This window comes from Lactuca saligna, chromosome 5, assembly GCF_052625555.1.
Source record: "Lactuca saligna cultivar CGN05327 chromosome 5, ASM5262555v1, whole genome shotgun sequence".
In the NCBI taxonomy this organism is placed as follows: Eukaryota; Viridiplantae; Streptophyta; class Magnoliopsida; order Asterales; family Asteraceae; genus Lactuca; species Lactuca saligna.
In genome coordinates, this window is record NC_136421.1 from 78069681 (window position 1) to 78084735 (window position 15055).

The 15055-nt window shown below is 40.3% G+C and overlaps 1 protein-coding gene and 1 non-coding gene across 2 annotated transcripts; one reads left to right on the forward strand and one right to left on the reverse strand.

The window, feature by feature from the left end:
• Positions 1–5651: 5651 nt before the first annotated feature.
• Positions 5652–6314, reverse strand: LOC145045454 (uncharacterized). The gene has a single exon (XM_078993777.1). The coding sequence runs from the start codon at positions 6312–6314 to the stop codon at positions 5652–5654; it is 663 nt and encodes a 220-aa protein (XP_078849903.1).
• Positions 6315–7258: 944 nt separating this feature from the next.
• On the forward strand, positions 7259–7365 carry LOC144999230 (small nucleolar RNA R71). Its single transcript, XR_013660748.1, has one exon. It is a non-coding gene; the product is annotated as a small nucleolar RNA R71 (small nucleolar RNA).
• The last annotated feature ends 7690 nt before the right edge of the window (positions 7366–15055 follow it).

Genomic DNA, 15055 nt, shown 5'->3' on the forward strand with positions numbered 1-15055 from the left:
AACAAAGAATTAAATAGATTCAATAACACGAAGTAACTTTTGTTTAGTTCAACTCAATTGATCCTATGGTTGATTTCAAGGTAATAGTGCAATGGCTTAACTCTTTTGTTGGTTACTGATTCAAGTGACTAGGTTCGCATTCACTACACTAATCCTTAGTAAATAAACTAACTTAAATAGTGATCAGTTGTCTAATTCAATTTAGTTCACTAGATTAATTATTCGGATTACTTTAGACTTACAATAGTTAACCAATTTGGCTTTTAATTAACTTCTTGTTGATGGTCATCACACAAGCTTGCACATGGATTTACTTAATTTTCTTATTAATTCTAGTTTCATGTTCATTAATCCTATACATATAACAAAGTACTCACATGGTATATGAGGTTGATAATCAAACGATGTTCATGCTATTTAATTACCTTCCTATTAACAGAAAAATTAGTTATCATTCACATACAAGGTTCTTTAGCAAGCTAAAATAACAAAAATCACCAACATTAAATTAATCCTACCAATAATCAAACCATAGTCTCAATTTTGTATCCTCAAACAGAAGTTAAGAGTTTTAGCTCATGATTGAAGTAAATAACAGCATAAAAACGAATTCTAATTGTCTAACCATAATGGAAAACAAAAGATTATGTAGAATGATGAAATTTGCCTCAAATCTCCTTCGGGAGTGAATTGTAGCTTCTATCTTCGTCTTCTAGGGTTTCTCTGGCCTCTGAATCACAGCTAATTTTTCAAGAATCGTCCCAGAAGTCTTTTTTCATCGATCTGAGAAGTTATCTTTATATTCACGCATCGACTCGTCGAGTCAGGTGCCAACTCGTCGAGTCCATCTCACAATCCCCGTATGCGATAAGTATATGGGTTCCTGAGTCGTTATCTTCTCGAATCTTCACTTGGACTCGCCGAGTAGTCGACCCTACTCGCCGAGTAGGAGTTATTTTTGGTGTTTTTCTTCTTTATTCAATTCCCGAGCTCCTAACCGCTTCTCCTGCTTCCTTTTGCTTCTGAGCTTCATTTTTGGACTGAAAATACAATTCAAACACTTTTAAGTAGCTTTTGTCCATGAAATGCAATAAGTTAGCTAATAAATGAAGAAAAATCTATACTTAATACAAACTAAATATGCACATATCAAAATACCCCACACTTGACTTTTGCTTGCCCCCAAGCAAAACTGAATTTTAAAACATTGGAATCATATATGACAACTCCAAACTAACCCAGCCATTATGCCAAGACCGCAACGCATGCATTTGTGTCTAAATTTTTCCTAATAACCCCCATACTCCAAATACTCACAATCCTCATAAACATTTGCCCACTCACCCCGAACTATGCTCATTTTATGCAACCCTCCGAATCCATCCGCTGAAAACCTCTTACCCTCACAGTATTTTTAGCTGAGCAACCCAAGCATACATAATCTAGACAATTACAATTTATGATACCACTATGGAGCTCTTTTAAATTCTTCACTTCCTTGATAATTTGATCTTTGATCTCTTTGAATTCACCACCTTGTATTGATTGATTTTTGGTATCTTCAACTTTTTGAATTTCATGGAATTTTGATATTTTGATCTTCACTTTATTTGCTCCAAAATTCTTACAACTTTTCTTGTAATTCTTTTTTTTTAAACATGTATTCCTCACTTTTTTCACTCAAAATCCTACATGTTTAAGCAGGGGCGCTCAACCTCAACCTTTATTGGCTAACGATAATAATTTTCCTGGATACATTTCAGGTTTAGGCTGCTAAACATATTGCATGCCTGAGGCTGAGCGGGGTCGTGTTTTTGTCTCATGATTTCACTGGAATAAGGAAGCCACAAATGCACTAGAACGTGTATAGGCTCAACTAAGCATTTGGGTTTTCATGCAATTATCAACACAATTCTAACATGGAATCCTAATTTGCTTTTACCAAAATTTTCTAAATTAAATCCCTAAGTAATATTTTTGGTATGCAACAGTTTTTTAAAATTAGCCTAAATTAAGATTCTAAATTTTCTAATATGTGACCAACCCCCTACCCCACACTTATTTTATGCAATGCCCTCATTGCATACTATGAAAAAAGAAAAATGCAAATATAGAGAGAATTGGAACAAACTCCCCTCGGGTAGCAGTCGATAGGTTGATACTCTTCTTTCCAGCTCCAACTTCATTTGACTTTAGCCATGGAAACAACTCATCCATGACTTGGGCATCAAAATCTCATGTGGCAGCTCCAAATATGCAGGTAAAACAGTGTAAGATCTTCAAGAATCGATATGGAAGAATAAGTGGTCAAGTGGTACACTCAGCAGCATCAAATCAACAGTCCTTTTGGTATAAAAATGATTGACTCGTTGAGTCATATATGCGACTCGTCAAGTATAAGCGCGGACATCTCAGAATTTGTGAGAATACAAGGTGACTCGTCGAGTCAGCTTAGTGCACTCGACGAGTAGACCACTGGATGAAAAAATTATATTCTGCAATTGTTCCAGCCTCTAATAAATCTTCTAAATTCCTCCTCACTTCTAGACTCAATTGCTCATGTCCCTAGGGACCGAACTCGACACTTTGACTTTAACGCTTTCCTTCCTTGTCTCTCTTTCACTCGTTATAACTCTCTTTTCTCTATAACTTTAAACCCTTCTTATGCAAGCACTCCTAATCCAATCCTGAAAATCACTAATGCAAACAAACATCAAGCAAAACAGTAAAAGTCTTAACAAATTTCAAACACACCAAATAAAAACAAAAATAAAAATAAAAATTGTTTAATAAAAACACAAATAAACTAATCCTCCTCATCATCGTCATGCTCCGGTGCCGCTCCACTTCCACTCGCACCAATCCTTCTCGCATTAATCACGTCATCCCACGATGGAATATACGGAAAGTTACCACCATCGATATGCGGAATGTTGAAGTGGTCAAATAATTGGATGTGGGATTGATTGCTAAAGTTGATACCCCGCGCCATTTGATCTTGCAACCGCCTCATCTCAACATTGTACCAATCCATTGGTACTTCATCATTGTCTACCGAAATCACCGGCGATTCCTCCTCTACATCTCGCTCTCGCCTCGATCGGACCCTCCTTCCTTGCACCTCGGGACCAACAACAGGATCATCATGCGGGATAGCATAATGACCACTACCATAGTCCTCAATGATCCTAGCCCTCCTAAAAAGAATGGGATTGAATGGAGGGGTAGGAATCATAGTCATGAAATTCCACGCGCCACGGGTCATCAACCCAAAAGAATTGGCGAGCCATGTGACAAACATACCACCATTAATCGTCGATGTCTTGCGGTCTTTGACCGCACCCTCAGCCAAATATGAAGCCAAACACCAATGAATATTACATAAAGTTTCTGGTGTGATAATGCTCCATAAGTAAAAGACATCAAGGTTAGAAACCTTGTCATCATCTTTTCTTTGGTTAATGGTGGTGGAAATAAGGCGATGAATAAGGCGGTGTGTAGGCGAACGAATGCTTCCCTCCTGTGCTGACTTCGGAATGTACACTTTGTTGGAAATTGTATTCCACTAACCCGTGCTCGTCACTCCATCGGGGAACACTTTGTGAGATTGTTCCATAAATGCATGGAAAATAGCGGTCGAGACCAATGACCGGTCTTAAATACCCATCCGACAAGCGAGATCAACCACGGAGCAACGATGAAACTCGCCCCCAAGACAAAAATTAACACTCGTCGGGTGATAGCAGTCATTCCCCCCACTAAAAGATACCGTGGAAAAAAATTCCAGGCAAAGCTCCCAATACACTGGCTCTTGAATACGGAAGATCCGGCTCCACCCATCACAAACCATCGTCTCCCCCTCGTAAGTAAACTCCTTTAAAAGATAAGGAGCCAACTCCTCTTCATATCGCACACTTTGCAACCAACCCGAATCAATTCGGTTGGGCACATAAATTTCTTTCTTCCTGACGTCAGCTAATTTCTTCTTCCATCTCATCATGGTAGAAGCGGATTCGATTTGCGGGAAATTTAACCAAGGAAAATCTTCTTGGTGTCCACTGGAACTTTGTCCCCTGCGAAACATTTCCTGCAAAACGAAGATACAAAACCTAGGAAAACATAGAAAATCATTAAAATACGTAACATCTGTGTCCCCGACTCGACTCGTCGAGTCTATGAACGACTCGGCGAGTCGCAATGACTGTGCGAGTCATTCAACGAGTCAGTCAAAGTTCAACCTCTAAATCTCTAAATAAACTCACGGGTTTTGTCCAGGGATGTTTCTATAAGGTATTAGGGCAAGAATAATCATGCAAACCAACATATTTTTTTGAAAAATCAAAACCCTAGAAATTTACTATTCTTCAAAATCGGGCTTGATATGAAATTACTACCCTAGATCATCTAAAAACCATGATTTTAATAGAAAATAGGAAGAAATTAGTTACCTTTTGTGATAGAAATTGAAAACTTGAAGAACAATTGAAGAAGACGATGAATGCTTGAGAGAGAGAGAGAGAGAGTTGGAAAGGAGGCACATGACGAGTGAGTTGTGAAAACTGATTTCCTTAAGGTTAAAACCCTAATTACCGGTTGTAAAAATTGTTTTTATTTTTTTCTGTAAATAAGACCGACTCGTCGAGTCAGTCTCGGACTCGGCGAGTCTGGTCGCGAATTTATCCTTCTTCTGAAATCTACAGGGACTCGTCGAGTCATGGTCAGACTTGGCGAGTCTCTTGCTGATAAGTATAAAATTTTGCCATTTATTTAGGAAAGAAAATGTTTGTCACCCCACACTTAGTCCATACGCACTCTCAAGCAGACATGTCCGATGAATTGGAAGATTGAAATTCTAAAAACGAAAAAAATGCAAACAAAACTAAAAAAGGTAAAAGAAAGCAAACTCTAAATAACGGGTTGCCTCCCGCCAAGTGCTTCTTTTTTAAGGAGTCGTTAGCTGGACTCCTTCCCGTCTACGTCTCGTCATCTTCCAGCATCGGAAATACAAACCTAATCTTTTGTGTTTTGTACTTTGTCTTGTAAGCGTGAACCTTCTTTTTATAAGCCCGTTTTAATTCCTCTCTCTTCTTTTTTACAGCATCATCCTCAGCTGCTTGGGCTTCTTTTCTCATCTTTTTCTTCTTCACCCCATTCTTTTTCTCCTTCTCTTTCACCTCCTTTTCATCAAACTTAAGTACTTCATATTATGTGAAAGTTCGTGCTCTAGGTTTGGTAATGAATGGTTGATCAGCCTCCACTCTCCTATCCATTGCCTTCTCTTGTTTTTCTGTGTTAACCCATCTACAAGCAGAATTGCATCAAGACATGCTATATGGACGTGTTGGACTTTAGTATCTGTTTCTCCGCCTACTGTTTGTTCTTCTAATGAATCATGAAAAATATCCATGCCCAGAATATGCAGAGAATTAGCAACAAGCAGATCTAAGTCGTCTAAGTTGTTGGTAATTTCGACTGGACTCGTCGAGTCCAGTAAGGTGACTCGGCGAGTCGGATCCTATTTCACCATGTCTTCTGTGTTTTCCAAGTCGGCTCCTTCCAGTAGCTTTTCTATCTCTTCCAAGTCCTTGTTAACATCTCCATCCTCTCCAGAAGGTAGCAAAAACTTGTTTGGATCTCTTTCTTGCAAAAGTTCAAGTTCTTTTTTGTAGTATCTCATCATCTAAACCGATAAATGAGATCTCTTTTTTCCGTTTCTCTTCTTGCTTGGCTTCTGGTATAGCTTTAAATACCGTTGACTCGTCTCCTACCCTTAATGTTAGTGTAGACTCACATACATCAATTAAAGCACATGCGGTGTTTAAAAATGGCCTCCCCAAAATAATTGGAACTTTGGGGTCTTCTTCCATATCTAGCACCACAAAGTCTACTGGAAAGATGAACTTGTCAACTTTAATGAGAAGATCCTTGCAAACTCCTCTTGGATGAATTGTCGTCTTGTCAGCTAAATGGATCTTCATGTTTATTGGTCTTGGCTCCGGTAAGTTCAGCTTCTTGAAGAAAGAGAGAGGCATCAGGTTGATGCTTGCACCCGAATCGGTCAATGCTTGAGTGACAAATGCATTTCCAAATTCGCACGGAATTATGATACTTCCCGGATCGCCCTTCTTTTCGGGTAACTCACTCAACATTATCTCCGCGACTTCAGCCAAGTCTTTCCTAGCAGCAAAGAGACCTTTTAGTAAGTTGAAGTACTTGGGTGTTGTGAGCATTGTTTCTACAAATGGCACATTAACTTGGAGGGCTTTAACATGCTTCATAAAGGCTTTATAAGCTTCAACTTTTTCCACAGGCATGGCTTTGATTGGGAATGGCAGAGGGGGATTATATGGCTTTAAGGGGATGCTAGTTTTGTCATGTACGCATGAACTCATCGAGTCCATTTGAGGGACTCGGCGAGTCGGGTCGGTTTAGCTGGAGCCGAGTCTTCTGTATTCTCTGTCTTGCTATTGGAGACCCTCTGTGCCTGTGTGAAAATTTTTTCACAGCTGGAAGTTACCATACTCACATTTTCCATTCTTGGATTATTCTCGGTGTTACTTGGATGTTGACCCGATCTTCTTTCATTCACTTGATGTGCAAGTTGTCCCAGCTATTTCTCAATGTTGAGAATGGATGCCTGCTGATTCCTTAACATATTTCTGGTCTCGTGCATTGCTACATCGTGATCATTGTGTCTCTTTTCGGACGCGGCTATGAATCTAGTGAGTATTTCTTCTAAATTGGCTTTCTTTTCCATTACCGGTTCTTCCTTTTGATAGAATCCCCTCTCCTTCTGCTTGTATTTATGCTCCTTAGCCTTTCTATATTCTTCGTATGGGAGCCATTCCTTATTCGGTTTCCGCCAATTCTCGTCATATCTATCGCCACTTGAGTAAAACACTTGAGCCTTCTTATTTCCATTTTCGTCCAAATCACAATCCTTGGTGAGGTGGGGCCCTCTACAATTCTCGCATCCAACTCGAATAGCATGGATTGTTGATCCATTTTTGTCATCCTTCTATCTAGACTATCGAGCTTAGCTATTACCACCGCTATGCTATCATTCACTGAGTTCACTGCTCCCCAACTTACTTCATTTCTCGGATTGTGGTATTCTCTAGAATGCTTAGAGAATTCCTCAATTAACTCCTTGATTACCGGAGGCGGCTTTCTGGTGAGCGGGCCTTGTGAATCGAGCAATTGCCTTGTGGTGACATTGACTCCATCATAGAAAATGGAGACCTCTTGTTGGCTATTAAGGTCATGGTGTGGGCAATTTCTAAGCAAACCTTTGTACCTTTCCCAAGCTTCATAAAGAGATTCGCCGGGTTGTTGCTCGAAGTTGATGATGGCTTTCTTCAACTTAGCTATCTTGGAAGGCGGGCAAAAGTGGTCTATGAATTCCTCTTTCATCTTGGCCCATGTGGTGACCGTTCTGGGAGGAAGTGACTTGAGCTAATCCTTCGCAGCACCTTTGAAGGTGACTGGGAGCATGCGAAGTAGTTGGGTCTTGCGAGGCACATTTGGTACATTGAAGTAGTCAGCCACATCATTTACTTCATCCAAGTGCTTGTAGGTGTCTTCGTGGTCTTTCCCATAAAAAGGAATCTCCTTGACTTGAGCGAGAATATGGACCTTTAGCTCGAAAGTAGCGGTTGCAGGAATTGCGGGCTGCACAAGTCCCAGGCCGGTGTCATCACACATCCTCTTCTTCCATTCCCCCATGGGGACTTCATCGATATTAGCCATAGCGGTAGCTAAATCATCTTCAAACTCGGATTTGTGCTCGTATGTGGGTTCTTCCTCTTCCTCGGTCTTGTACTCGGTGTCTTCTTGAATTAGATTTTTGATTGTCAAAGAGGCACTAGATGCTCCTGATTTGTTGTTCCTCTTCTTGCTGAAAACATAATTGAGGTTTTTGAGTGGTGAATTCTTTGAAGAAGCGGATTCTCCAACGGTTTTGCCTTTGCTCCTTCTTAGTGCGGATTCCGGATCTTCAAGAGGATGGATCAGAGGTGTATCAGATCCTCGGGGTCATGAAACAACTGTAACCAAAACAAAAAAACGTAAAAAGAACAAAAAAAAAATTAAAACTGCAAACAGCGACGTACTCGCCGAGTCTGCACGAGTGTACTCGACGAGTCCAAGGTAAAATCAGAAAAAATTTTAGTTATTATTTAAAAAAAAAATTATACTACCTACTAAATTACCGTGTAATTAACCTTGTGTAAGATACACCCCACACAAAGGATCGATTGAATTAGAATTTAATGTTAATTTTAGAACCGTTCCCCGGCAACGGCGTCAAAAACATGATGTGTGAAAACTCACTTAGTTTTAAACCTACTTTTAGTTGTAAAATAAACACACAAAGGCAGTGGACCTATCAATTATGATATAGTCAAATAAGTAGGGTATCGAACATAGGGAACGGCAAATTAAAACTAAAAACTAATTCTATCTAAATTAATTAATAAGTAGAGGGTTTTCTCTAGTTTTACAAGACTATAAACTTACTAACTATTACTCAATCTAAAAACTAGAAAAACAAAGAATTAAATAGATTCAATAACACGAAGGAACTTCTGTTTAGTTCAAATCAATTGATCCTATGGTTGATTTCAAGGTAATAGTGCAATGGATTAACTCTTTTGTCGGTTACCGATTCAAGTGACTAGGTTCGCATTCACTACACTAATCCTTAGTAAATAAACTAACTTAAACAGTGATCAGTTGTCTAATTCAGTTTAGTTCACTAGATTAATTATTCGGATTACTTTAGACTTACAATAGTTAACCAATTTGGCTTTTAATTAACTTCTTGTTGATGGTCATCACACAAGCTTGCACATGGATTTACTTAATTTTCTTATCAATTCTAGTTTCATGTTCATTAATCCTAGATATATAACAAAGTATTCACATGGTATATGAGGTTGATAATCAAACGATGTTCATGCTATTTAATTACCTTCCTATTAACATAAAAATTAGTTATCATTCACACACAAGGTAATTTAGCAAGCTAAAATAACAAAAATCACCAACATTAAATTAATCCTACCAATAATCAAACCATAGTCTCAATTTTGTATCCCCAAACAGAAGTTAAGAGTTTTAGCTCATGATTGAAGTAAATAACAGCATAAAAACCAATTCTAATTGTCTAACCATAATGGAAAACAAAAGATTAAGTAGAATGATGAAATTTGCCTCAAATCTCCTTCGGGATTGAATTGTAGCTTCTATCTTCGTCTTCTAGGGTTTCTCTAGCCTCTGAATCGCAGCTAATTTTTCCAGAATCGTCCCAGAAGTCTTTTTTCATCGATCTGAGAAGTTATCTTTATATTAACGCATCGACTCGTCGAGTCAGGTGCCGACTCGTCGAGTCCATCTCACAATCCCCGTATGCGATAAGTATCTGGGTTCCCGAGTCGTTATCTTCTCGAATCTTCACTTGGACTCGCCGAGTAGTCGACCCTACTAGCCGAGTAGGTGTTATTTTTGGTGTTTTTCTTCTTTATTCAATTCCCGAGCTCCTAACTGCTTCCCCTGCTTCCTTTTGCTTATGAGCTTCATTTTTGGACTGAAAATACAATTCAAACACTTTTAAGTACCTTTTGTCCATGAAATGCAATAATTTAGCTAATAAATGAATAAAAATGTATACTTAATACAAACTAAATATGCACATATCAGGCGGACACATTCCGGGGCGGAGGACGTCACGTACAGTATCACAACAATGAAAAGTAGTAAACAAGCAACAACATCATCCATTGCATTAATAATATAATTTTAATACAAGTGTGTTCTGTCAAATTATAATATAGACACTAAAGTACAATCAAAATAAAAGATAACTCTTGATCAGGCTCCATCTTCTCTAAACCTTGCATCGGTACCTGTCTATCGTTGACCTGAGGATACAAGTTATTTTGAAAGAGAGTATCAACTTTAAAGCTGGTGAGATCAAAGACTTGACATTGTTTTGAAAGAAAGCTCGTATAAGTATGAAAATGTTTATAGAACAACTGTAAACGTTTGAAAAACCCTAGAAATACATATGATTTCTACTATTATAAAAGGGAGTCTTCTACCAAGACCTAATTGCTCTGAATATAGCCTTTTACCAAGACCCGACTCTGTTACTATTATTATTATTATAAGAAATTGTATCCTTTGGTACTAGGATACTCAAATATAATTCACCTCATCGGTTATGTGAATGAGTCACAAAATAAAGGTAATAATATAACTAACCTAACTATTACCCTTTGGTACTAGGGTAACTAACAGTGTTAACTTAAGACATCCGTAGATGTACATTTACCTCTGTTGCTAACAGCTGGGTGTAAGAATAGTTAATCCCTTAAAGTATACATGTAATGGTATCAACCGTAGGCATCCGTAGATGTTCATTATCCTCTGTAGCTAACAATGGCTATAGGAATGGTTAGTCCCACAAAGTATCCTTTGGTACTAGGATATTAAATCCAATCTATCTCGTCGATTATGTGATTGTATCACAAGGTAAAGATAAGAATGAGGATTTTATAACGTAATCTATACATATAAATTGTAATAATAACTCATCATATATTATCTATGTAAATGTACTCATGTAAGCGTGTTTATGTAAATGTACTCATGTAAATGTAATCATGTAAATGTAATCATGTTAATGTAATCATGTAAATGTACTCATGTAAATGTTCTGCGTGTACTAGCTGTAACGTGTGTTCTCTCTCTATCTGGCAAGTATTGACTCATGAATGAACTGACTCATTGTATGATATCGTGTTCTAATAATAGTTCTAGTATCTTCCTAAACTACCCCTATGGTAGTTTACTAGTAATCTAACTGGTACATATGGACATGGATGTAAACCCTTGCTACCCAAGGGTATTGAATGAACTGGAAGAACCTTTATGAATATATATGTACACATGATATATAACTAATATTTAAACAACCTTCGGACGGGTACCCGATCTCCCACCAGACCACATCTCAAGCGCGAAAAGGAAATAGGGTGGATAGCCTTCCTAAGTCTTTTAAACATTTCTTATATAACTATACATATATAGGCATGCAATTGATAGTATAAAAGCATAAAATAAGTTTGGTAAAAACTTTGAACATAATTATTATCTAAGAAACGATCAACTTGATGTCAATCTATAAAACGGTTTGAAAGCATGGGTTTGATAAAACAGTTTAAGTATAAAGGAACATTTGTTTGAACACAATTATAAATGAGTTTGAAATGAAGCGTACAGAGTAAAGTGTACAACTTAATAAAGAGTTTTTATCATATAAAATGTTTATGAAAATCATTTGAAGGAAACTGTTTGGTAAAATGGCTAATGAGTAGCCAATCATTTGAATGCTGCTTACTAATCACATGTGATTGATATAGTAACTAGCATAATTCTACTTGTACCCCCCCCCATAAAACATTTAAAAACAGTTAAAACATTGATTAAGGGGTATGAACTCACCTGTAGATGGTGGTTTGGATGTACTGAACGGTGTCGGATTGCTAAGTGTCAAGTGAGGACTTGTACACACACTATGATCCTAATGAACATATAATCACACATATATGCACCCAATTAGTGTAACAGCCCGGAATTTCAGGTCTTGTTTTTAAAACTATTTTTGGGGCATTTTAGGAGGGGACTCGGCGAGTTGGTGCCTGACTCGCCGAGTAGGACAACAGACTTGGTCGCAGATTCGCGACTGGACTCGACGAGTCCATTAGGGACTCGGCGAGTCGACGCTGTTCAGCAGAAACCCTAGCCGTTTGGTTTTGGATCGTTTATAACGCCTCTTAGGCCGTCATTGTTCGTTTTTGCTTACTGAGAAGAACCCTAGAACGATTGTGTGCATCTGGAACAAGGATTCAAGACCATTGTTGGGTTTGGAAGAGTTGTGTGCAAGGAAGAGGAAGGTTTAGCTAAAGGAACAGCAAGAGAATCACGTTCTGAGGATTGGGGACACAGAAAGTGCATCAATCAGGTAATATCTCGGATTTCGTTCTTCTGTGATTGATGTGTATATGAAGTTAGGGTTTATAGAACCCATTTGATGGTTAGAGGGATTATTATGTTGTTACCCAAGTGTTTATACCCCAGTAATAGGATGTTTAGAGGTCCAGATAGTCCCATGAGTGTGTATTTCGGGACCATACGTGTTTCAGGAAGCAGTTGATCGACTGCATGGCATGGACTCGCCGAGTCGGATGAGCAGACTCGGCGAGTAGCTTGAAGATTCACTGGGACTCGCCGAGTTGTTCTTCAGACTCGGCGAGTGGAGCCGGGGTGGCCCCGCGATTCTTCCACAAGGACCTCGTCGAGTCAAGAGGGATACTTGACGAGTAGAAAGGGAACAACAGGGAAATTTGGGGAGGACGTCTAGACTCGCCGAGTCGCCTTTGCACTCGACGAGCCCGGTCAAGTTGACCGTTGATCAGACTTGACCTGCATGTAAATTCTTAGGGTCAGTTGTCTTGAATGATAAGAGTATTAATAAGGGTATATGGTATTATAGGGAGTCTGCAGATCGGCGGATCGAGTGCGAGTAGTTTCAAGAGTTGATAGCTAACATTACCACGAGGTGAGTCTTCTCACTATACTGTACCCGGAAGGGTTTGACTGTGTGACCGGAAGGTCGGATATGTTATGTGTTATATATATGCTATAATTGAAAGGAATAGTTGCTATGCATGCTATGTATGTTTCTATGGGCCGGAAGGCAATGTATTATGTGACAGGAAGATCAGGTATGATATACGATATATGTGATATATGTGTTAGAGTAAATGTATTATGTGTTATATATGTTTATGGGCCGGAAGGCAATCATGTTATGGGCCGAAAGGCAATTATCTTATGGGCTGGAAGGCAATTATCTTATGGGCCGGAAGGCAATTATCTTATGGGCCGGAAGGCAATTATTTTATGGGCCGGAAGGCGATTATCATATGGGCCGGAAGGCATTGTACTGTGGACCGGAAGGTCCGGGCCTGGAAAGGCATATATGTGTAAGTGGTATACTGGGGAACTCACTAAGCATTTATGCTTACAAGTTGTTATGTATGTGTTTCAAGTACTAGCGAGGACCGTGGGAAGGCGCCGGCATGATGCATACACACTGCTGCTATTTGAGATCTTGGGGGTTATACATATGTATTTGTTTTGAAACATGAAATAAATATTATTGGTTGAATGAACTCACTTTATTTAAAATGAAAAATTTATTCGAAAATTTGCGTTGTTACAATTGGTATCAGAGCCTTGGTTTGAGGGATTCGGGTGTACCTTTTGGTGTAACTGAACTTAAACCGAGGATTTGAGGAAAAAAAAATCTTTTAAAAATAATAAATACATAAACTTTTATAAATGGTAAAGTGGTAAATAAGAAAGACGCAGTGTGTACGATCAGCCAGCGCCCGAACGGTAAAGATCCCCAGAATACTTTACAATGTTATGTTATGCACTGAATTATGAATTGTTATGCATGCTAGAAGACTAGGTATACATGATTGGACTAGAATGGCCTGTTTTGTGATGCCTTAGTCTAGGGAGGTTGCTTGTATGAGATATTCGGTAGCGTGCAGGTAGATAGTGCATACGAGAAATAGAGTACTCACTATTCGGGGTTTGGGGAGGAAGATTTGGGACGAATACTGACACGGTGTGGTCGGTGGTATTGGGCCCGTACTACCGAAGACACCGGGTCGGTGGAAGACCCAAGTAAGAATCCCTGGATATCGGAGACTGAGTAGGGTTGCGTTATCGAGTACAACTGTACTTGATGGAGTCGCTGATAATTTTATGTTGTATTTCAGAGACATCATGGTTACGACACGCCACGGAGCGAGTTCGAGGAGTATGAGTGATGAGGAGATTCGTCAGATGATTCAGGAGGAGGTAGCTGCGGCGGTTCGGGCTGAGATCCCGGAGATGTTTGGGTCCATCAAGACCACCCTGATGGAGGAGTTTGAGGAGCGGTACGCCGCACTGACTGAAGCTGCAGTCGCTGCCGCTACCGCAGCTGTGGCCGCTGCTAGGCTGCAAGGGGGTGATTCGTTACTATTCCGGGAATTCAGCAACACGAAACCCCCTGAGTTTGATGGGACGCAGGATCCGATTGCTGCAATGAGGTGGATCGCCGATATTGAGGGGTCTACACTTGTTCATGCCCGGAGCACCTGAGGGTACGGTTCGCCTTGAACCAGCTCTGTCTGGGAGCGAAGGATTGGTGGAAGTTCGTGACGGCGAACTTCACTCAGGCGGAGATTTCAGCGGTGACATGGGAGAGGTTTACTGAGATGTTCAGGGACGAGTACATTCCCCCAGTGGAGAGGGAACGATTGATCCAGGAGTTCTTGACCCTTAAGCAGGGTACTGATTCCGTTGCGGTGGTTACACGGAAGTTTCATGAGAGGGCGATGTTCTGCCCCGAGTTGGTGTCTACAGAGCAGTCACGGATGAGCCGGTACTTGGGCATGTTGAGGAGGGATATCCGGGAGTTTGTGTCAAACTCCACATATTGTACTTTCACTGAGCTTCAGGCGAATGCCAGGAAGCGCGAGATCGAGTTGGAGACCCAGGCCAGGGAGGAGGCCGAGTCTCGGCAGGTGGACCGGTGACCGACTCAGTCTCAGCCGGCAGCCAAGCGGTTCAAGTCCGCTGATTCGAGGACGGGAGGTTCGAAGGGCCGCACTTGCGGAAAGTGCGGCAAGAGTCATGAGGGGGCGTGTAGAGCGGGTGGTTGCTACAAGTGTGGCAAGGAAGGACACATTGCCAGGGATTGTCCTAAGGGGTTTATGGTTTGCTTTCATTGCAACCAGACAGGCCATCGGAAGGCCGAGTGCCCGCAGCTTCTTCAGGGATCTACACCTACTACCAGGACTACCGAGACACGACCGGCGAAGGTCGAGGCCCCGAGGGCTCGCGGGAGAGCCTTTCAGCTGACTGCGGAGGAGGTCCGGGCTGCACCCGATGTTGTGGCAGGTATACTGTAATTTGCGTATTTATTTAAAGT